The 23,904-nt window shown below is 34.6% G+C and overlaps 1 protein-coding gene across 3 annotated transcripts in view; it reads right to left on the bottom strand.

Annotated features, from left to right (window-relative positions):
* The window catches only part of NAF1 (nuclear assembly factor 1 ribonucleoprotein), a 146,338-nt gene that overhangs the window by 6,340 nt on the left and 116,094 nt on the right, over positions 1–23,904 (bottom strand). For all 3 annotated transcript variants that reach the window (XM_035022780.1, XM_035022781.1, XM_035022779.1), the window contains 4 exons: positions 13,785–13,878; positions 10,938–11,020; positions 4,563–4,723; positions 1,358–1,409 (listed from right to left, as the gene is read on the bottom strand). In XM_035022780.1, coding sequence (XP_034878671.1) covers positions 1,358–1,409; positions 4,563–4,723; positions 10,938–11,020; positions 13,785–13,878 — 390 coding nt within the window. The remainder of the gene's footprint in view (positions 1–1,357; positions 1,410–4,562; positions 4,724–10,937; positions 11,021–13,784; positions 13,879–23,904) is intronic.

The raw sequence follows: 23,904 nt of genomic DNA, 5'->3' as shown, positions 1-23,904 counted from the left end.
GCCTCAGCAAAATTAGAAATTAATATGAATCTTCAGCACTGCTTGAGAACATCTAAAATGAATAAAGTTAAATCTACAAACCCAATAAATTTATATACTATAAAACTTCATGAGAATTCCTGAGTATGTTTAAAAACTCTCACTTATAATTATATTTTCCCCTATAGTGTGTATATTCATACGATTTCCAAGAAATGTATACACTTATTGCTGCAATTTTTATATTTTAATAACTTAAAAAAAAAAAGAAAATCTCCATGGAAAGTTAAATAACCCTACAGATTATTCCTGACTATTCCACATCTCTAGAAAAACTGTACATCAAGTTACTTGAGACATAAAATTAATCTTGCTGGAATGGGTTAGCCTGGTGATGGGTATTAAGGAGGGCACGTACTGAATGGAGCATTGGGTGTTATACGCAAACAATGAATCATGGAACACTACATCAATAAATACATAAACAGGGAAAAACAATCTTGCTGACATGGATTCAAGAAAGAAAATTAAGAATCCTCTTTTTAGGAATGTAATTATATTATAAAAACTGGAGAGGTAGGTAGATTCTAATGATTTTGTACCTCCAAAAGAAAGGCAGCTTATTATAGGCACCATTAAATGTATTCATGTCCCATATGGTTAACATATTAAAAAATAAAATTTTTTAAAATAATGACAATTCTGCCTTTACCAGATGTCAACAAAATTGATTTTTAAAAATAGGAAATTACAAGGAAAATAATAAACTGGTACTTATTAAAATATGACTGAAAATATTTTTTTTTTCCTGCAATGATCAATCAAAAACTCTGAGGGGTATAAAATAGTCATCTGGGAGAAGGGGAGAGTACATGCTCCCACAGATGGCAGTATGACTGCCAGGCAGCATGAAAAGACCTCCTTTATTTTTTTTTTTAAAGATTTTATTTATTTATTTATTTGACAGAGAGAGACACAGCGAGAGAGGGAACACAAGCAGGGGGAGAGGGAGAAGCAGGCTTCCCGCCGAGCAGGAGCCCGAGGCGGGGCTCGATCCCAGGACCCTGGGATCATAACATGAGCCAAAGGCAGATGCTTAACGACTGAGCCACCCAGGCGCCCCATGAAAAGACCTCCTTAAGGTCAAGATGAATTTATAAAATTAAGTTCTGAGGTGCCTGGGTGGCTGTGAGTTAAGCATATGCCTTCAGCTCAGTTCATGATCTCAGGGTTCTGGGATCGAGCCCCACTTCTCCTTCTCCCTCTGCCCCCACCCCATCGCTTGTGAGCGCACACTCTCTCAAATAAATAAATAATCTTAAAAAAATTAAATCCTGCTTTACTTTCTAAAATATTATGTAAAGAGATTTATACTTACTTCCGGTGGTGGTTCCTGATCATTCTTCCATGACGCATCCGATCCCCTATCCCTAGAAAGAGAAAGTTAAAAGAAAACATGAAGTACTTAAGATTCTGTGTTTATAACTCAGTAGTATAGGAAGTAAGTAGAAGACATGGGCTCAATCCTTAATTTTATAATATACATGAAAATAAGAGCAAAAAATAAACGACCATGTATATGTTCTTCACCTTGTTTCAGAAGATGTGGGAAGCTCCTAAGAAAAACACAAAATCTGGACACATATAAAATATTAGGACTGGGGGAATGAGAATGAGAAGCCAAGACTATGGTGTGCAGAGGAAAGTGGCTTTGCAGTTCATAAGCATCTCTAGATGCTATGACTTTGATACTTTCATGATAACCTGAGCTCAGTTCATAAAGCTCACCTCAACAAATGCTTATTCTACACCAACTATAGGTCAGACACACTGTTTCAGGTGCTAAGGACACAAAAATGACCAGGAGGCATTCCCTTAAGATTTACAGGTTTAACGGTAGAGGTAATAACATGAAATTCTTCTTCCTCTATTTACCTGAGGAATATCAACAATATTCCATGAGTAACCAAAGCTTATTCCAACAGTATTCCTCAAAGCAGAGAGGGTGGAATAAAAGCTATCTCATTTGGTAAGGAGAAAGAATTCTGAAGAGTCTGAAAGACAGTATAATCACAAGCACTAACTACTTTTAGTGGAAAGTTTTATACTCTACAATGAACAAAAATACATATATTATTAAGTATGACTATGATTTCTGAAAGCTCACCTTTATCTCTTTAATCTTTTTGATTTTGTAAGTTTGACAGTATCTTGTTACTCAGTTACATTAAAATATTATAAAGTATTAGGAGTAGACGTTGTCCTCACTGCTTTAAACTAGATCCCAAAAACAAATGAGATTCTCAGGATTTAATTCATTAAAATCATTAATATATTAAACCACAATCCATAAAAACCAATGTACAGATGTCAGTGGGCTGGCAAAATAGGAATATCATTAAGTCTCCTCTAAAATTTTGATTCAGAACTTTTGACACTGTACATGGGGCATTATCAATGATTTTTCTACCATTAAAAAAAAAAAGCTTACTCGTTAATGATCAGTTTACACCTATGCATTTAACACAGCTCCAGTACTCCTTTTTGCATATATGCCATCACACGGCCTATGGGGTTTAAAGACATAAATGGGGAAAGTTCCCCAACAGCACATTTACCACAGAAAATCAAAATCTACTAAAGAAGAGATCAAACAACATTTCAAAAAGCACTTTCAACAAGAATAAGTTCATGGGAAGCTAAAATTAAAATAGCCTTACAAGAGGTGGATAAACTAGAGGAGGTGACCTTCTCTACCTCAAAGGCAAAGTACTCTACTGAGTGCCCATGCAGACACCAAATTGCAGTCTAGAATAAAAAAAAAACTTTGTTAAATGGGGCTTCTGCTGGGTGGGCCTAATTTCCCAATTTAGTTTATTGTTTCTTTCCAGGAAAAAACTCTTATTCTTGCAAATCAAGAACACAGACTTCTCTTGTTTAAAATCTATTTAATAAATGTCTTTAGAGAAGCTTTTCAAGTTTATCTGTTTTAAGCTAAAATATTTTTGTTAAAAGCCGAAAAATCACATATCCACAGCAACATCCTAATATTTAAAGCAGAATGAAATGCCACCTATTTAAGGCATGATTTTAAAACACGATTTTTCTATTTAATTTACCTTTCTTTTCAGCGGTTACTTAGAAAAATCAACCTTACCAACCTGAAGAACTTAGGCAAAATGTTCCTCAGATAATTATGTGGATTCTTAAGCATGAGTTTAATGAATTATGATAAATGAAATTCAGAGACTTGATTTAATATATAAGTGCTTTAGAGATTTTACACCATGCAATGGGGACTAGTACTTTTGAGGTAGCAGTAAGGCTACTCACTGACTGAAGTTCCCCTCTCTGTTCTGCAAAAAACACATTCCTACTGCTTCAACTACACTTCAAGTTTCCCATCAAAAGACAGCTATACCTAAAAGGGAGTTGTGTGTCAAACTGAGTGCAAAATCTTTTTAGATCCCCACCCTTCCCCCTATCTTTCTTAGTGTTTCTTCCACTCCTACTAATTTTACAGTATTTTTAGTGGCTCATATTCATTACATCTTTCCAAAGCATTCAACTTTTTTTTTTTTCCTGAAAAAACTTCTACTTGAACCATATACCACTGATTTACCAAAAATAAATTATATGATTATAATAACAAGTTCAACTGATATAAGCAGCTTTACAGCTAACACTTAGCAACACAAATAATACATGGAAAATGCACAATTAATGAGTAGCATAAACATGCAGAAATATTACTACCCACATGTCACAGGCATCATTTAGCATCCACAAAATGGAAAGCAGTAGTTTGTTGGTTAAATCAACCCTGTTTAGGGGCGCCTGGGTGGCTCAGTCGGTTAAACGTCTGTCTTCGGCTCAGGTCATGATCCCATGGTCCCGGGATCGAGCTCCACATAGGGCTCCCTGCTCAGTGGGGAGTCTGCTTCTCCCTCTGCCCCTCTCCCTGGTTGCACGTGTGCTGCACATGCACCCTCCCCCCCCCAAAAAATAAATATAAATTTAAAAAATAAGAAAGAAAGAAAGAAAAAGAAAGAAAGAAAGAAAGAAAGAAAGAAATCCTGTTTATCAACTTGATACACAACTTTTTAGGGGCATATTTTTGTTCTCTCTTCTATAAATTTACAATCTATAAGCAACCAGAAATTTATTATTTTTTTTTTCTTGAGAATTACCAAGTTTTATTAAACAGTTAAGCCTATAATGAAATCCAAGGAATAATTCTATTTAAAATGGAAAAGAATTCTTTTTAAGTGGTAATACTAATGCTGAAGTAGCATGTTTATAAAAAAAAGGTATGTCATGGAAAAAAATATGAATTAGAATTCAGAAACTTTATATGGCCTAAATGTAGTCCTGCTAGTTGATTATGTCATTTTGGGTAAAAGATAAAAATCATCTCTACCTGTAAAATCTGATAACAAATTGTAGCTTTCAGAGATGTTATTAGGAAAATAAATGAATGCTTTGGAACAGATACTTAACAAGAAACTACCTTCACTGAAAATTATTCGTAAAATATAAATTAAATAAGCAGACAACAACTAACGTGTCAGTAACATACTTACTGTTTAAGTTTTTCTGTGAATATGTACTGGGTGAAGTCTTTCATTGATGGAGCAAAATACATAGTATCCTTTATTTTAATACCTTTACTCTCAATGTGCTCTGAAGAATTAAACCGTAACACATAAAATGGATGTGCGACAGGTCCAAATATCTCAAATATCTATAAAACAGAAGAAACGTAAAGACTTTTAATATGCAAAATAATAACTCAAAAAGTAATTTTTAAAAAATTGATAATTGTTATAACAAGGTAATTTTGTCATGTCAGAATAAAATTGTATTTATATTTAAGTCATTTTTGCATACTCACAGTCTTCATATTTTGATTATAAGTGCATCAACTCATTCCAGATTTCCTTTTTATGAGAATTTAAAACAAGTGTAGCAAATCTGTTAATTGCTAAATTCAAATCATCTTGGTGGTGTATGAATTAGAGACAAATTATGAAGTTTTTTTTATCATTCCTCATTTAAGTTGTAAAGTATGAAGAATCACAATGGGTAGCTTTTGAGAAATAAAATGCTGTCACTTGGAATCTTATAACACGAAACTTAAAAGCAAGCTTCTGCTTTAGTGGGTATTTAATCATTTCTGCTGTTTCCATACAGTAGTTAACATTTTTCATAAAATTAAACCACAACTGTTTCTAATTCAAAACTTAGAAAAGTAGATTTGAACTTGAAGTTGCTTATTTCTCAAAAACCAAAGAAGCTTATACAGCCTTTAACTTTTATATAAAGGAACTGCTTTTAGTACAGACACATTTTATTTCTGAAAATGTTTTGTGAATGATTAAAGGAAGCCTCTTGTTTTCAAACTCTTCTCAAATACCTAAATTCTTTGAAAAATGTTTCTGATAGTAAATATATGTATGCTATAGAAACCAGACCATGACCAATGTCAGTGTTCAACTTTTCTAGTCTTCTAATTCTTTTCTTCTGAGACCACATTATAGTTTTGTATACTGTTCCCTTTTAAAAACTAAAGTTGCATTAAGTTTTTCCATGTTATAAATATTCTTCGTAAGTATAATTTCAGTAGCTATATCAATAACTCCTTTATAGATCTGGCATGATTTAACTTGTCTCATAAATAAGCACATTTAGGGAGCTTCCAATTTGTTCAATATATAATAAATGATGCCCTGATGAACATGCTTTTATGTAAATTTCTGTACCTCAGGTTTCCCAAAAATCTATTTGTAAAGGGTGGAATTATTGGAGCCAAGAGTATGATTATTATTAAAACTCTGGATATAAATTACTAAATAATTTTCCAAATAGCTTGGACCATTTTAAACCAAGTGTACTGAAAATGCCTGTTTTAGTACATTATCAGTTCTTCATTTTTGATAGTAAATATTCTCATTTCATTCTCTTTAAGTATACTATTCAGGATTTTTATTAATTTTCAGTGAGGCATAAAACAGTTCACCTATCAGGGTACCAATATTCTGAAGGCATGAGTACCCCGTACCCCCAAAACAACTAGTAGTATTCAATACAATTAAAATGCCAACATATTCTGAAGCAACACTAATAGCATATTTTTTTTTTTTTTAATTTTAAAAGAAAACAGCAAATTTGCTTTGAAGGATTTAGATACAAAGAGTAGACCTTGTAGACCTCTTCCAACTAGAACTGCAAAGGACAGAGGGATATACCGCAACACCACTCTTACTGGTTCACATTACATAAAGTAATGGATTATCTTGTCACTTTTTAAAAAGTCTTAAAACAATTCTTTTTTAAACTCCTTTGATAAATAGTGACAAATCTGATTCTTCAAGTTTGGACGGGGATAAAAAATTTGTTTAGAAAAATTTTCCATAAAGATATAATAATCACGGTTAGCAACCCGGTACATAAAGCTGTTCCCCAATGATTGGTTTCCTGGACGAAATAATTCCAGTTCCTAACTGAGAAATGATTTCATTAGAGAAATGCCTGAATAGCTTCAGGCTTACACAGAGACTGGTTTGAACTAAAATGTAAGTGACATTCAAAATGCCTTGATAAAATCAAAGCATACTTGGTTGACTATTCTTAAGATCTCAAGTGTTAATGAGCTATACCTAATGATAAAATCATTACAAGGTTTTAAGTAAAATAATTCTACATACAACAGGTAACAGGAAGCTACTTTAAGGAATCCATACATGTCTTACACCAAAACTGAGAAGTATTTATGCTCCTACCTCGAATAGCCATGGAACACTTGACTGAGTTGACATAAGCAATTTAGCTAATCCAGAGTTACAGAAAAAAAGGTTTAACAATATTTTAAATTACCATAAGCTAAAAAGTATAGATTTTAGATCGGCTAATACCTGAGAGCTAAACTCTGAAGAGCAACCTCAGACAAAGTAGGGGTCGGGCCAGCCCACTTCATCCCATAGTTTCATTAAACCTTGCATCCTGGCTCACTCTTTAGACCTGCCTTTGTGGATTCTGCAAGTTCCAAACTACCTGACTACAGATAAAAGGAAAGGAAGGAATATGGCTGAGACAACAGTGTAAGGAACAAAACTCAGGATAATAATGTCTTAAGATATTTACTTTAAGGTAGGCAAGAAGCTTTCCTTATACTTTAAATAACAGTATATATCCCGTAGAAATACTCATAAAAATTTAATCCAACTAATGTTTTATACTTGCCCTGTCATTTGAAGGGTAGTTTTCAGTGTCCTTCCACTTGGCTCTAGCTTATAATACTTACCATCTCTTATTCAAAAGCAGTATCTTTCTGCTAAAAGACCTCAAAGGATTCTTGTCATACAGAGAGATCACAAACACACACCACTATCACATTATACAGATACAGCATAAGGTCTGTTAGGAAAAAAACTGACAAGCAGAGAAGTAAATTCATTCCCCCAAATTCTCATTCCATAGCATAATCTAGGCTTAGGTGTTCTGTATGCTGCATGGCCAAAGTTCTAGCGGCTGGAGACCAGCCTGAGTCAGCTGGCTAGACACGCGCAGAGAGCACTCCAAGAGAGAGAATAAGCTGCACTCTCCCATCTCCACACACACATTATATACTTATTGGTTAGCCTAAGAGGGACGAAGTAATCCTAGTTTCTACAGGTAATGAGAAACAGATCAAAGACTCTCCAGGCCCAGGAATAATGGTGAAGACTGCGCAAATGGAGAGCCAAGATCTGCATACTTCTGTTCTGAGAACAGCCTTCAAAGAATGCCATTAACAAAGGCCTATGGTTGTTCCAGCTGAGCCACTTTTTGGCTAACCTACCAAAAGGGGAAAGGGGGAAATGAACCCCTCACAGCCATTCAGAATTACCTCTTATCAATCACTTTACACTAATCACTGTGTGTTACTATTACTTCACAAGTTGCTGAGGGAGGAGAAAATAAACCACTGTATCAAAATAATACAGAATTTCAGAAAATCAACACGTACTACCAACCAAGATTGTAGTATATTCTTTTTAAAAAAGATCAGTAAAAATTCCGGCCCAACTCTAACAAACACACTGAAAACTAATGAAAAACGAGTAAGTAATTCATGTTATATAGGGATAATAAATTGCACAGATTGGTCAATTTTTAAATCCCCTGATAAAGAGCTAAACATTCAAAATAAAAATTCATTCATCATTTATCAAGAGTAACTAATCATCATTAGGATTAAAGGGCAAAAGGCTGAAACACAAATCCAAGGTTACCTCCCTTAAATCAGTGGGTAAGGGGGAGGAAGGTGGAGGGAAATGCATCAGACGTATTAACTAGGTTGTAAACTCAACTTTGTTCCTTTTTAAAACTGTGATTTTTGAGTAAATGGGGATAATTCCACTTGCTTGGAGTTTCACTGAATTTAAAAAGATACACAAAATATGTATCACTGTGGCTCATTATTATTGTTGAAGAGCAGAGGGAAAAGAAAAGATGTACAAAGGTTTGACACTGAAGGTAAAACTAAATCAGTATATAGGTAAGATCTAAAACAGATTCAATTTCATTTTCTGGTCACTGGTTTGTTGAACTGATAGTCCCAACCCTCCCCACCCCTGCACCATTACTTTGGGGAATCATGTCAAGGCACTTAGATGTATAATGAAATATTTTTTAAAGGCTTGTCACTTCTTGAATTTACAAAGCTCTCTATGTAAAATTTAGAAGTAGATTTAATTTTTTCCTCTAGACTTATGTCACATAACTAAAGTTAGAGGCATAAATGTTACATTTTTATCTGACTCCTTCCAAAGTCAAATGACAAAAGAGCTGAATATTAACATTAGTCACAATTATAGAACTAAAAGTTCAGCTGTATTGGGGGATATAAGAAATGTGAATTTAGAGGTTTTTAATTAGCAAAGTGTTGGGTATTTTGAAATTAAAATTGTCTCAGCTAGCTACTTAAAAAGACAACTGTCATGAATATCATAAATAAAAGGAATCATGGAAATTATCAGTTTCAAATGAGTTAGAAAACCAAGAAATAAGTTTCCATTCCCCGTTCTCCCCTCCCCAGTCTTCTACTACTTTCCGGAGGAGAGCGAAAAATGCTTTGCCTTTGTACCAGAGCAGAATACTGGTTTCTCCTAAAGTAGTATACATACCAATGGGCATGGAGAGCTACTCATGGCACAGTCATTGACTCATTTCCCATCCCTTTTCTCTCTCAACCTTCTCTGAGGTTAAGCCCCCTAGTCAATCTCTAACCACTTACAAAGGCACCAGCAGAACTCACTTGAAACAAAAAGACTGAACTTAGGTATCTGAAAGGGAAAAAAGTACAGCACCATTCTTTAGGCATTGAAGTCTTTCTTCCCCTCACCAACTTTCTCAAGAATTGCCAAAATATATTAGCTCTAGACTCCCAATTAATTCTGTCACTGATTGCTCTGCCATCCTAAGTCACTCATTTCTCTGGTAAATTAGCCTGTCAATCTAAACAAAAAGAAAAACAAAACCAAAAAAGTATGTAGGTGGTACAAGGTAGGCAGGACCCTGATAAAAATCTGACCTCTTTCTAATCTGTGTTAGAATGGGACAGTAAGAAATAGCATATAAAAGGGAAATTTATATGAATGACCCAATAATATAATTAAAAAGATACGCTTTTTTTTCTGATTAGATGTAAATTAATTGTATCTCCTAGAACAAAAAAGAAGCCAACTATTAGTTATCTAGGAAAAGCTAAACCCCAAAAAGTGACTTCCCCAAAGACAGCAGCTGGTTTCTTTTTTTTTTTTTTAATTTATTTATTTATTTATTTGACAGAGAGAGAGACATCAAGAGAGGGAAGAGGAGGGGAGTGGGAGAGGGAGAAGCAGGCTTCCCGCGGAGCAGGGAGCCCGATGCGGGGCTCGATCCCAGGACCCCGAGATCATGACCTGAGCTGAAGGCAGACGCTTAACGACTGAGCCACCCAGGCGCCCCTGGTTTCTTATTTTTATTTGTTTTCAACACAGTACACATTTACTCAGCACTTAAAATTTACAAAGCACTGTACTCTGTAGTGGAGAATGCTGAGGTGAATAAAACTACCCCTCCAGCCAAAAAAGAACACTTGGTTGGTACTTATATATAAATTTTTTTTTAAAGATTTTATTTACTTATTTGACAGAGACAGAGACAGCAAAAGCAGGAACACAAGCAGGGGGAGTGGGAGAGGGAGAAGCAGGCTCCCCGCTAAGCAGGGAGCCCGAGGCGGGGCTCGATCCCAGGACCCTGGGATCATGACCCAAGCCAAAGGCAGATGCTTAACCAATTGAGCCACCCAGGCGCCCCAGTTGGTGTTTATATTTTTGATCTTAGAGGTTTTACATCCTCTGCCAACGGCTCAAAATTGCATTATTTACTGGGTAAAATGTGTAGTCTTCCATATTAAAGATGGACATGCCAAACTGTTCCATTCGAAAGATGTTATACGGAACTTGACTTTTTGGTGAGTACACATACTCATAATTCCCCAGAATGTGCTTACAGTGACACTTTGTACCTATTGCTGAAATCTTTTTTCCCCTTTTTCTTTTTTCCACTCTAAAGATTCCACCTGAGGAAGCCGAAGTCTAAAAAGTTTTGAAAGCCCCTACTCAAAGGGACTCACAAACCAAAAAAAGGTTAAGAACTACTACACTGTAGTTGCTGCACTCAACTTTGAGTACCTGGAGATACTCGATATGAATACAGGCCCTCTACTTCACAAGTTACCTGACAAACAGGAAAAAATCGTATACCAACAGACACAAAGTATTGAAAAAAATCAAGAATAAACACTTCAGAACTCTAGACTGCTCATCTACTAAAATTAATAAATTCTCTTTAGGACAGATACGGAGTCAGAAAAACCAATCCACAAAGAAACAGAATAATTATAAGATTTGAATATATTTTTTTTTACAAACCTTTCCTGCTGCCTGTCGATCGCTTTTAAAAATTACAGTTTCCTCATTAACCGGAGGTAGGTTAGTCACAGATTCAATTATTACTGAAAAATGAAACAAAGGAGATTATTCCAAGATTTAATCAGAAGATAATGTAAAATTTAAGTGGGAATTTTTAACTCCAACATAATTTAAAATGAAATTTAAGGTGAGATAATATACCTCAGTAACTGTTCCTCTTAAAACAACAGTCTTTATTATCAAGTGGCACAAGGAAAAAGAATCTACGTATTTTTATTTAATACAAAATGCTACAACTCGAAGAAACAAAAACTAAAGTAAAATTCTCACAGAAAATTTTTATCACCCACTAAAAAGTCAATAAATTTAAGTCCTGTATGGGCCACAAATGTTAAAACACCAAGCTACCATAGCAAAGAGAGAAAACAAACAACAGGCTCTTAGAAAATTAGAGCAACAACCAAGAATATCTGCCACATTACACAGGTAATGCCATGTCCACTTGAGAAATGAAATGTCAGTTCAGGTTATTAAAATTCATTTTAAAAATTTCAACTGTATCCAATTAATTACAACAGTTACTGCTTCTAAGTTCTGAACATACATGTGGAGTAATAGATCACAGGTCAACATTTTCTGAGTTAGATCTGTTTCTGGAACAAAGATGATGAGTAAGGATTAATAATGATAGTGAGCACTAACAGCATTCATTTTCAATCATTTCTCCTCCCTAATCCCCTTCCCAAGAATCAAATTACATGAAAATAAAAGATCACCTAATTCAATTCTCTCATTTTATGGAAAGATGAAAAAACAGGACTTAAGAGAGTAACATTATCACATGGCCAATTCCAGATCAAGTCATCACCAGAACCTAGAATAACCTAGATCCCTAGTTCCAATGTTCTTCCTTTAACAACACAACTACTGACTGTGTTTCCACAGCCTAAAAAAACCCATTCTTTTTTTAATTATGATTCTAGGTGGCAGTTGCAGGTAGCTGGATACAAATCAACCTTAAGTTTGTACCACACATTGATAAAAATTTCCAAAGCTATCAATAGTCAAAGTATCTTCTAGTACAAGATCCTTAAATTCATGAAATCTCTCTACTTCTACCTAGGTGGATAATATTTAACCAGCCTCTTGTATTTTCCAAATTAAATGAGAGAGAGAAAGAAAAATAAGCCAGCATAACTTGTAGAACAATTGCAGAGTACAAAGCCAAATCCTCTTTTTCTCCTGGGGTCTTATTTGAACTCACATATTTTTTGCTTCATGTATTAATACTTATTTTATTTTCTCTTTTGTAATTTGGTCCAAATCATGTGAGATATTTTAGGCTCTCAAAACAGGGTAGCAGGTGCTGATTTTCAGTCAATCTTTATTCCTAGCAGCTTGAGAATTTTGTTATTCTATTAGGGTGTGCTAGTCAAAACGATATCTTTAAAAAGCATTATCTTATGCATATTGTATAGTTCACATTTTTTTCTTGATAAACATTTTGACCTTTATTTTTTCTATATACATCAAGTCTAATGCTCAACTCACACTATGTGATGCCATAAGATAACTCAAATACCAGTAAATGTAATGACTCAAGAATCAGGTTAAGAGTTTTAATAATCATGATTTTTGTAAAAATAAATAAATGTTTCACTTTAATCAGAATTTTGACTAATAAATTGCAAAAGTACAAAATTATGTAAGTATAAACTTTTCAAAATATTGGTATGGACACTGTTAGAAAAAGGTCAAAAGTCCAATTTCTACCACTGACCCATTATACAACTAATCATAAGGGCAAGTGAGTTGGGTTTTTCTGTGTCCCTTAAGTCCTGTAAACTAAGAGGGCCAGTGGATAATCTAGGTCTTTTATCCAGTTGAAATATCCTTTGACTTTGTCAACTCTGAGTTCTACTTTCAGATGGATCTTACTATGAGAGCTAATGGTAGCTACGTGAACTTCAAGGCCTTTAGTACCTATCTCACAACCTGGGGCTAAAAGAAATCTATAATATCTAGTTCTCTTACAACCAACAGCTTTATATTTCATGAATCATAGAACTTTCTAATTTACATGTTTCTAAAATAAAAATCAAAGGCAGTAGGCAGAATAATGTTCCGCCCACCAAAAGACACCTACACCCTAATCCCTGAACCTATAAATACATTACCTTACATTAAAAAAAAAAAAAAAGGATTTTGCAGATGTGATTAAGGTTAAGGACCTTGAGATGGGGAGATTATTCTGGATTATGCATGTAGGCCCAACCTATGGAGTCCTTAAAAGCAAATAATCTTTCCAAGCTTTGGTCAGTGAGAGATGTGATGAAAGGGGAAGGGTCACAGGGAAGGTATACTACTGGCTTTGAAGATGAAGGAAGGAGTCCATAAGCCAAGGAATACAGGCAGCCTCTAGAAGCTGAAAGGGACAAGGAAATGGATTCTCCCCTAGAGCCTTCAGAAAGGAACTCAGCCCTGACGGACCTCTTGATTTTAGCCCAGTGAGACCCATATCAGACTTCTGTTCTACAAAACTATAAAACAATAAATCTGTGTTGTTTAAAGCCACTAAATTTGTAGCAACTTAATAGCAAAAAAAATTAATATACCAAATCAAAGACAATTCTGGAGAAATGTCAATAAAAGCAGACTTTGAATTTTAAAAGACACGGCATTTATGAGTTACATATATGAGTAAAAAATGGATTTATCTATTCAAACTTAACTATAAAATGAAGTATTATTACATATTTCACAGAAAATGCACTAGTCATAAAGTCTTTGATTTGATGAATGCATACTTGGATATAAGTAATTTTATTCATAAAATTATTTACATACCTAATTGCTCAATAATACTTGAAACCATCCCAAGAGGCTTTAATTCAATATCTTCAGGCAGAATAATAGTGAGTTCTTCAACAGAAGGTAGCTCCTATAATATAAAAAAAGCATTGATCTTCAACCACTAAAAAAAATAGGACATCATTTCCATTTAAAGTACTATAAACATTTCTGAAGATGTAACATTAAGCACTTATACCATCTCTTTGATGTTATCCTTTTTAGTGTCTGACAGTATTTCTTCTACTTCCAATATCTCCCCACATGAGTGATGCAACAGCATCTATACCTGAATCCAGCTAGACTAAGAACATGGACAAAAGTACCCAGATTTTTCCAACCATACTTGAATGAGACAAAAAAAAATAAAAAACGCTATTATTGTTAAGGAATTCAAGGCAAAAAAAAAAAAAAAGGCATTTCACTTAAAGTGATTCCCAGAGAAATGATTCTACTGGTCACTACAATTTCTCCACAGAAGAAGAGTTCTCTCTCTTAGCGGTCTTAATTTGGTTAATTAATTTGACAGGGAATAAGTAGTTGAAAAGAGAAACAGCAATCTCTTCTGGGGCTGTTTGAAAAAGAGTAAATGTCTAGCTTCTTCAGGAAAAAAAATCTAGAATTCCTGGGAAACAGAACATAGGCTCCACCCGGAAAAGCTGTGAAGTGTTGCCTCGTATCTTCTTTCTCTATGTTAAAATCTAAATTCCTTTACGTTAAAAATTCCTCTTTTCTGACCCAGCTACTAACTATATCTCAGTTGCTATAGAAACTAGATGTTGAAGTAGAGACGAAGTTGAAGAGAAATCTAAGAATAAAACTGACCTTAGCCTTTAAACTAAACAAACAGAACTTTCTATTTTTGACCTTTGCCAAAAGACCATGATTAACTTTTAGAAGGAAGTTCTTCCTTAAGAAGGCTTGAAAGTGTATGTTAGGAGTTGGTTGGGGAGGAGAAAGAGAACTTCTGAAGAAATGTTGAAAAAGATGGGAAAAGCCTAAACAATACAGTGTATTACAGATGAATGGATCATGGTAATCATTTTCCTCTTCAGGGACTCAAAGAAGGTTTTTAATAAACCATATATCCAGAGTTAAAGTATAACTTGCTTCTGGGAGATGCTATTTTCTGATCAAGAATTACTTACAAACAACCACACTAAAGGTCTCAACCAACTTCACGCAGAAGACTTAACCTCGCACGGTTAGTCTGGATGGGGTCGTGAGGAAATGACGGTTTTATATCAGACTTTTTCTGAGTACTTTTAGGGAGAGGACAACCACTTGTCATTTTTGCATATTAAATATGGATAGTTTTTCTTGGCAAGACCATGGTTTGAAAGTGGTCCATATGTGTATTAGAATAGAGAAGGGAGTACAGTTCTTAGAACTGGTAAAGAACATGTGACATGGGATAGCCTTGTTAAGAAGCTCTTAGCAAAAGAAATCCCACACCCAGTTAAATACAAGAATAGAGAACTATAATGTTGGGAGACTGCAGACAGGAGGGCTTTCCTGATATTTTAGAGAGCAAATCACACTGCCTTCTGCTTCCGGGGCGGGGTAGTAGGTCTTATAAGTAGCAAATGGCATTTTCTAATGCAGAAGTATAGTGATGAAATCTGAAATCTCCCCCACTGACTAACCAAATCACAGTTAAATCTAGAGCAAAAACTTTTCGTACTTTTGGACTGCGAGAGAGCCCACTGGTTAAATAAAGTCAGGATCATGTAGGTAGAACAAAGGAAAAGGAAGTCTCTAAGAGAAAGTGCTGTTAGATCTTTTGGGAAAACCTCTGAACTGAGGAGGAGGGTAAACCAAATACTGTTAACACTTAGAACATAAAATCAATGTTATTCTCAAATAAATAAATGCTATCTGGCCACAGAATGAAAAGCTCCTGTTTTGTATTTTCTATTAAGAGGAATAAAGTCCATGCAATATAATTATGTTTTGGTATAGGTTCAAATTCTGATACTGTTTTAATTTCTTTTAACTTTAAAATATAAAATACATGCTCCTGTTTTTTAAAGAAGAAAAAAAAAATTAGTAGTACCGAAGTACTCAGAGTAAAAAGCAAAAATTGCCCTGATTACTTTCAACCTCCCAACCCCTCTCCACAGAGAGCTGTTAACAGTTTATCCTTCAAATACATTTACCATGCAGATATAAACTTTATATTTCTAATTGTAAAACATTTTACTTATATCCACATTATAATGCAAGTTATCCTTTTTACCTATCATATTTTGTACATCTTTCTACACCAAAACATAAACATCTAATTTTTTAAACATTCTTACAGTATATCACACTGTATAACTGTAACTTAACACAAGTTACCTGATAAAACATCTGTCTCTTTTTAATTTTTATCATTACATACAATGATAAAATGAACTATCCTTCACATACATCTTCGTGTAACTTCTGTGATAAATCCCTGTAACTGGAACTGCTAAATCCAAAGATATGAACACTTTTGACAGATACTGTCAAGTTTCTTTTCAAAAAGGTTCCATCAATTAACAATTCCACAAATGATGACAGATTTTCTCACATTCATGCCATCACTGAGAAGCAAACTAAATCTCTGCCAGTGTGATAGGTCTACGATATAAAATAGCATCTTGTTTTTATTTTACTTTCTTCATTAATCAGGAAGACTGTGCATCCTTGCATGTTTCCTGGCTATCCAATTGTGTTTATGAATTGTTTGTATATTTTACACATTTCTCTTTCAAAGGGTTTATCTTTTTATTAATTTATAAGAGAACTTTGGGTTAAAGAACATTCGCCCTTTATCAAATACGAAGAAAATACCCATTCCCTTTCCTCCCAGAATGGTTTTTAGTATTTAAGTTGCTTAATGAACTTCAGCATTTTAATTTTTATGTAGTCAAATATATCCAGCTTTTCTTTTTTTTGGCTTTTGAGACTTATGTCACAGAGAGAAAGACCTTCCCCATACCAAAATCACTTTTTAAATTCACTCATATTGGGGCGCCTGGGTGGCTCAGTCGTTAAGCGTCTGCCTTCGGCTCAGGTCATGATCCCAGGACCCCGGGATCGAGCCCCGCATCGGGCTCTCTGCTCGTCGGGAAGCCTGCTTCTCCCTCTCCCATTCTCCCTGCTTGTGTTCCCTCTCTCACTATGTCTCTCTCTGTCAAATAAATAAAATCTTTAAAAAAAAAAAAAAGTGACCATCTATTCCTACTTGTGTTCCTATTTGTGTTTTTTTAAATCAGACTGCTGAATTTCATCTAATGCCTTTTCATCATCTTTTGAGATAATTATAACATAATTTACTGTAAGTTGAGCAGGTCATCTCCAGGGTCTGATGAAATCCTGATGTTCTCCTCTTCTAAAGATGTCTATGAGACACATCTAGCAATGAGGAAGACAAGGGAAGATATACAATGCTAGAATATTTGTAGTGATGCAGGGACCCACTCTTGTGGTCAAAAGCAGAGTCTGCCAGGCTTCCTTAATTTATGTTATCCTGTTTCCAACCTATGTATTAACAGGACAAAACTGCCTACAAATGGGGAGAATCTCTGCCTCATATAGAACTAAACTTAGAGAAAAAACAGACAGATACTGTTATCTTGTGATCACCACCATACCTCTAATTCCAGTTCAGTGATCCCAAGCATTCCTTAAAAAAGACCAATGAAGGCATTAAATTGCCTCTCGATAGTAACAGACCTACCTATAAAAGTGATGTGCATCCCCAATGTTTATAGCAGCAATGTCCACAATAGCCAAACTGTGGAAAGAGCCCAGATGTCCATCGACAGATGAATGGATAAAGCTGTAGTATATATACACAATGGAATATTATGCAGCCATCAAAAAATGAAATCTTGCCATCTGCAATGACGTGGATGGAACTAGAATATATTATGCTAAGCGAAATAAGTCAATCAGAGAAAGGCAATTACCATATGATCCCACTGATATGTGGAATTTGAGAAACAAGGCAGAGGATCATAGGAGAAGAGAGGAAAAAAATCAAACAAAACAAAACCAGAGAGGGAGAAAAAGAGTAAGAGACTCAATCTCAGCAAACAAACTGAGGGTTGCTGGAGTGGAAGGGGGTGGGAAGGAAGGGGCTGCTGGGTGATGGACATTGGGGAGGGTATGTGTTGTGGTGAGCGCTGTGAATTGTGTAAGACTGATGAATCACAGACCTGTACTCCTGAAACAAATAGTATATTATATGTTAATTAATAAAAAAAGTGATGTGCATGAAATCTCCATCCCAAATACTCTGCAGAACATAAAAGATATATAAAGAACTATATATTGTACATAAAACATATAAGAAATAAATGAAATCAGCCTAGTACAATTCCAGATCAAAAGCCTATTATGGAATTTACCTTTGAAAGTATAGTTATGTCAAGCAGTATATTTGCTTTGAAAATGGCAGACATTTTGGGGGTTGGATCAAAGAAGAAGAGATATATTTGTCCCTTTTAAACAAGCATGCTTTCCATGGGCTTTCCATAAAGATTTTTGTCAGGCTTGAAGAGGCAGAACTTCAGAAGGTTTAAAAGGAAAGTTCCTTGACTGCCATGTCAGACAGGACAGTATATGATCTTGTCTTGATATCTGGATGTCAAATGTTACTTTCTCTTCCCTAACTATGAAAGCTGAAGTACTGCACCTCCACCAAGCCTAGTTACCTCTTTACTAAATTATCCTGATTTTCTTTTTTGTAAACATATTACTGTCTAACATCCTATGTGTTTTCTTGCTTAAAGTTCATTTCCCTAACTATACAATAAATCCAACAATAAACAGACTTTGGTCAGCCTTGCCCATTGCCATAGCACCCAGAACAATGACTAGCACATAGTAGGTGCTGAGCATATATTTATTAAATGACTTATCTCATCAGTCTGGGTTAAACAAAATTCTCAGAAGAGATCACAGTCTTTTTCAATCAGAGCAATATCAGATAATGAAAATATAATTCCCAGAATTCAAGAGAATCCTCAAAGAACGGAAGTTAAAAAGGCAGGCTTCTAAGGAAGCTTCATTGCCCAGGACTAATGCATAGATACGTCAGATTTGCAGCAGCAAACATTATTACAATTATTAGACTAACACCTAGCTCCCTGATTACATAGCGGCTGTTCAGCAGCTGTTCCCAGTAAGATAACAAATAAATCTGCGCAGTCGCATAATCTCCTTTCAAGAAATAAAAATCCATCACTTTACTTTTCCATGAGTGGGGAAAGGATGTTACAGCAAAGAGGAAAAACAAACTCCAATAAGGGAAAAAAGAGTAGCCAGAACACACGCTGAAGGACATTACCACTCTTGACAGGACACACAGGATCTAAAGAATTAGAAGTAAAAGGCATACTGATGAAACTAAAACACTGAAGTTAGAGTTGATGAGGAAAACCTGGGATAGAAAGACCTTCTCCATCATATAAGCAAAATCCAAGTGTCCCGAAAATAAAAGACAAGAAGGCTATATTTACTGCAGGTAAGGAAGATTAAACTATAAGCCTGGATTACCCTATAACCCTCATTGAAAGATGGATAAGTGGGTAAGAAAGGCTCCTTTTATTCTGTTTATCCAATACCAGACACTAACTACATTTGATTATTTAAATTTCATTAATGAAAATTATGTAAAATTTAAAATGCAGTGTTTGATTGGACTAGCCACATTTCATATGCTCAACTGCTACAGTATTAACACAGTGTGGATATAGAACACTTCCACCATTGCAGGAAGCTCTCCTGAACAGCACTGCTTTACATTCTCGTACATCCCAAAAGCCCTCCCTTACAAAACATACACCCAAGTATTAATAGCACCACTCTATTTTCGGCCATTAATATAAATATAATTTTAAGGCCACATTATAACAGCATACACCATACTGCTATGAAGTCTTAATGATAACCTGAAAACTTTACCTGGAAAACGAAGATTTGTGATAAATCTCTATTTTTACCACTGTTACTTCTCCCAAATTAAAAAGAAACTAAAACCTGTCTTGGGTGTACAGTATATACAACTAGAGATAAATATCCAGCTATCATTTAAATAAAGTTTATATTATGCTTACTAACTCAAAACAAATGTTATCTGTAATAACAAAGAATAGGCAAGGAAAGGAAGAAAAATACTTCATTCACATCATTAGCAAAAGAAAAGGCCACATGGGAAATAAAAATCCCCAGATACATAACACCATTTGGCAATGAACTACTAAAATTCACCATACTAAAGAAATTCAATCACGTATTTCCTACAATCTACAGTTCCAAGTCAAAGGCTCTATTAAAAGATAATATGGCCCAAGCATATGCAATTTAAGAAAGCTTACATTATGATACAATCATCTATCACCATGACAAAATACACTACATTATTCAGAAACCAAATAATCAAGGAAGTTCAAATGATCAAATTCTAATGTTGCTATGTACGCACGTCTACACAAGAACTAAAAATACAGCAGACTTAAATCTACCTGTTACTAGTTCCAAATCTGCTCTCCCCTACTTAAATACTACCTCAGGCAAATCACTTTCTTTCTGGGAATCAGTTTTCTTATCTCTAAATAGTGAGAAAACTGAGCAAAAGTTCTGAATATTTCATGCAAATGGCCAATACAATTTAAAAAATGTTTAACTGCATGTAATCAAAAAGACAGCACATTAAGACAGAAATTATATGCCAGCCTCAAACACAATTACTATAATTCTGGATAACAGATACCCGTAACTATGGCATTAAATAAATGCATTGTCCTACCTATACTTCTGGAATATCCATGAAAGAGCAATTATTGTTTGTGTTACAAAAATATTATTATATTCTGATTCCTGAACATCTGTATGGCCTACAAGGTTGTTCAGTTAGGCAAAATATTCAAATGAGTACCACATATTAAAAATCTCCCCTATTAAAAAATTAAACTGTAGACACACTAGTTAAAAAAAAAAAATGGATGTCTAAGACTTCCAGTGCAAAAATGGAAGGAGCTAATGGGTCAAAAATGGCCCTCTGAGAAGACGACATTTGTACATTACAATGACCTTGCCTTCTCTAGTTCTTTGAAGACTTATTATTGGGCAAGAAAAAAAAAAATCAGTAATTTATGATTTTCTGAGGAAAATTATCTAAAGAACTTTGATTTGGGTTTTCACTCACAAATCTAGAAAAAGGGCAGCAGAGAGTAATGGGAAAGGAATCAAACATTCCAAATGGCAACTAACCCTTTCTTGGTGCTAGACTGGGGAGAATTTTTAAAAAGTGAGGAAAGTGGAATAAAATTATCTGACCACTTTCCTTATATTACCCAAGAATAGAGGACATGCATGTGGCAGCCAATTACCTGACGCTATCAGGTGAGCCTTCACTTTTCAGATATGGTTGGAAAGTGGGATCCAATCCCTGGAGTACTGAGAGCCATGATTGGAAACTTTTTTTTTTCCCCCTTATAGCTGGTAAAACATATTGGAAAAAAGAATGGATTAGGTCTGTACGCTGTGTGGTAACTAAGACCACATATAACATTTAGTCTAATTCATCAACTTAACAAAAGTACTTTTACATGTTCCATGGAACTCAATACACATTAATTGCCCTTCTTAATTACCTTGTTGTGTATGACACTAAAGATTGAGACTAGCCCATTAAATATTTTCACCTAAAAAATGAAAACCAACACTCCTTTGCAGTGTTTTTATATTTTTCTCTTTAAGTAAATACTATATTCTTACCCTGTTTTTCTCTAAAACTAGTCAGAAACAAAGTTCACAAGAATATCTTCAAAAGTTGACTCACATTAAAATAAAATTATAATCCATCTCAATAAGAAAAAACCTTCAATGATATAATTCTAAGCATTATCTTTTATGTTAACTGAGGAGTCCATATTTCATCAAATCTAAGACACTTACTTTATATATCATGAAGATAAAACCACTACCAAATTATTGTAAAATGTCAACAATTATTAGTCCCAAATTTCAAAATGAAAAAGTGCCCATTTTGGAAGTGACAACATCAGGTGTATGGATGATAAACGAATGAACAAAGAAACACTCCCTGAGCTCCTACTACGTAACCAACACTGGGAATACAACTGTCATGCAACAGACTCTTACCTATCAGTGGGAAAGTGCATATTCTCTTCACCTGTCACCTTTCCATACCTATCCCATCCATCTTGCAATCTAGGATGACTTCCTTGACCCTTGCACTGTTAGCTATCTCCTCTTCCACTCAATCCTACAACTCTGTATGTCCAGTACCACTCATCTCGCATTCAATCATTAACTTTCTGGTGTCACTTTGCTTTTAGCCAAAGTGTATGCGCTCACTCCCTAGCTAGATTCCCTTTTAACAGACATTTGTCTTTATCCTCTAAAGCAATCAGAACTTATTAAAATCTACTGAGGAATGGGGGAATCTAATAAATGGGATGCTTGTGTGTAACAACCATATATATATTTTGTGTGTGTATGTATATACACACACAAATTATACACACACATACATGCTTATTACTTTACTGAAAACACTATCTGAAGTTTAAGGGATCATATCTGTTGGCTATAAGCTTTATTAAAATAATTTTGTATAATGAAGCACAAAATTTTAATTTTTAAAAAAATCTGAGCACTATTTTTAAAGAGCACCAAGTATCAATTTAAAAATATCTCCTCTCAAGTACATAAGCCATTTCTTAAATATCAGATATTTTGAAAATAATGTTAAAAAGTGTCTTCAGTATTCTATGATACAATGTAATAATTTCAAACACATTTAGAGTCATAAAATGCTGAAGTTGAAAGAGGCCTGCATTTAGGGCAAAATTTATAAAGTAAGGTAGGCCTTGAAAACAACATATTCAGTCAACGATTATTAAGTGAAGACCATGGTGCATTGTAATTTCATGGATGGTGGGAGATCAAAAGTATGAAATAATCTGCTGTAACTTCTGACCACTTGAGGTGTCCAGATATTTCCATATCCTCATGTTAGGATGTTTTATGATATGTGTTTACACTGCCAAAATCAGAAAGAAAATATAGTGTACTCAACCTAACTACAAAATACATTTGTTTTACAATATAATATAGGCAGTCTCCAAATAACGAAGGTACCAAGAACTGCCTACCAGCATTACATTTTTTCTTAGTCATGCTATTATGTGTATACATACGCATTAATATGCCTACTGCAGTATTATCCATTTTTTATCCCCATAAGCACTGTAACCATAACTTTTAAATGTTATGTAAAACCTTTCAGGTTTTCCGAAGAGAAAATAATAGGCATTAATTTATAAAATTCATTTCTGATTAAGGTTCTGAAATGTCACAATCCCATAAATGTTTTTATGATTCTAGATTTTTAATTATACCTGATTTATTTAAATAAACAGGCCAGGGCATAAACTGCTGAGAAAATTTTTCAAAAAGGACCTAATTTTCCAATTCACTGAAACACTGAATAAACCCTATGTGGTTTAATGTAGTTCAAAGCTGTAATACGTATGCTGCTTTACATTTACTGTGTAGGTCATGTATAAACCTTCTCAGCATTAAAGAGGAGTTTATGATCAAAAGAATAATTCCACATGGTTAAATTTAACAGCATATATTACATAACTGTGACATATAAAAAGAGCCAACTAAGATTACTCTCCTTTTCAAAGCCTCTTTAGCTAACCATTCCCTTTTTTTTCTCTTTTCCTCACCCCTTTTTCTAAATCAAGATATAACCATATCTTGTCATCCCAGGAGACTGCTGTAACTCTCTAAGGTTTAATTCTAAAAAAAACAATCATGAGGTTACTTCACTGTAGCTCCCATATACCTACCATTAGAGATCTGCAATAGTTAGTAGTTAGATCACCAGGATCTAACTTTCCAACAAAGTGAAAAGATTTAAAAAGCTAGATCCAGGGAGGTGACACTCCTACTTGACAAACAGAATAACTGGAGGTAAAAATTAAGCTCAGCACGCCTGCATGGCAATAGGAAACAGCCCAGAATATGAGACACTTTATAAAGAGGTGGGACATAAAACTGAGTTAAACTGGGCGTGCCTATGTTCCAGAGATCTCTAAAG

The sequence above is a fragment of the Mirounga leonina genome, unplaced genomic scaffold, assembly GCF_011800145.1.
Source record: "Mirounga leonina isolate KUSES-001 unplaced genomic scaffold, KU_Mleo_1.0 Mir_176, whole genome shotgun sequence".
Classification (NCBI taxonomy): Eukaryota; Metazoa; Chordata; class Mammalia; order Carnivora; family Phocidae; genus Mirounga; species Mirounga leonina.
This window is presented reverse-complemented; position numbering and strand designations above follow the sequence as displayed.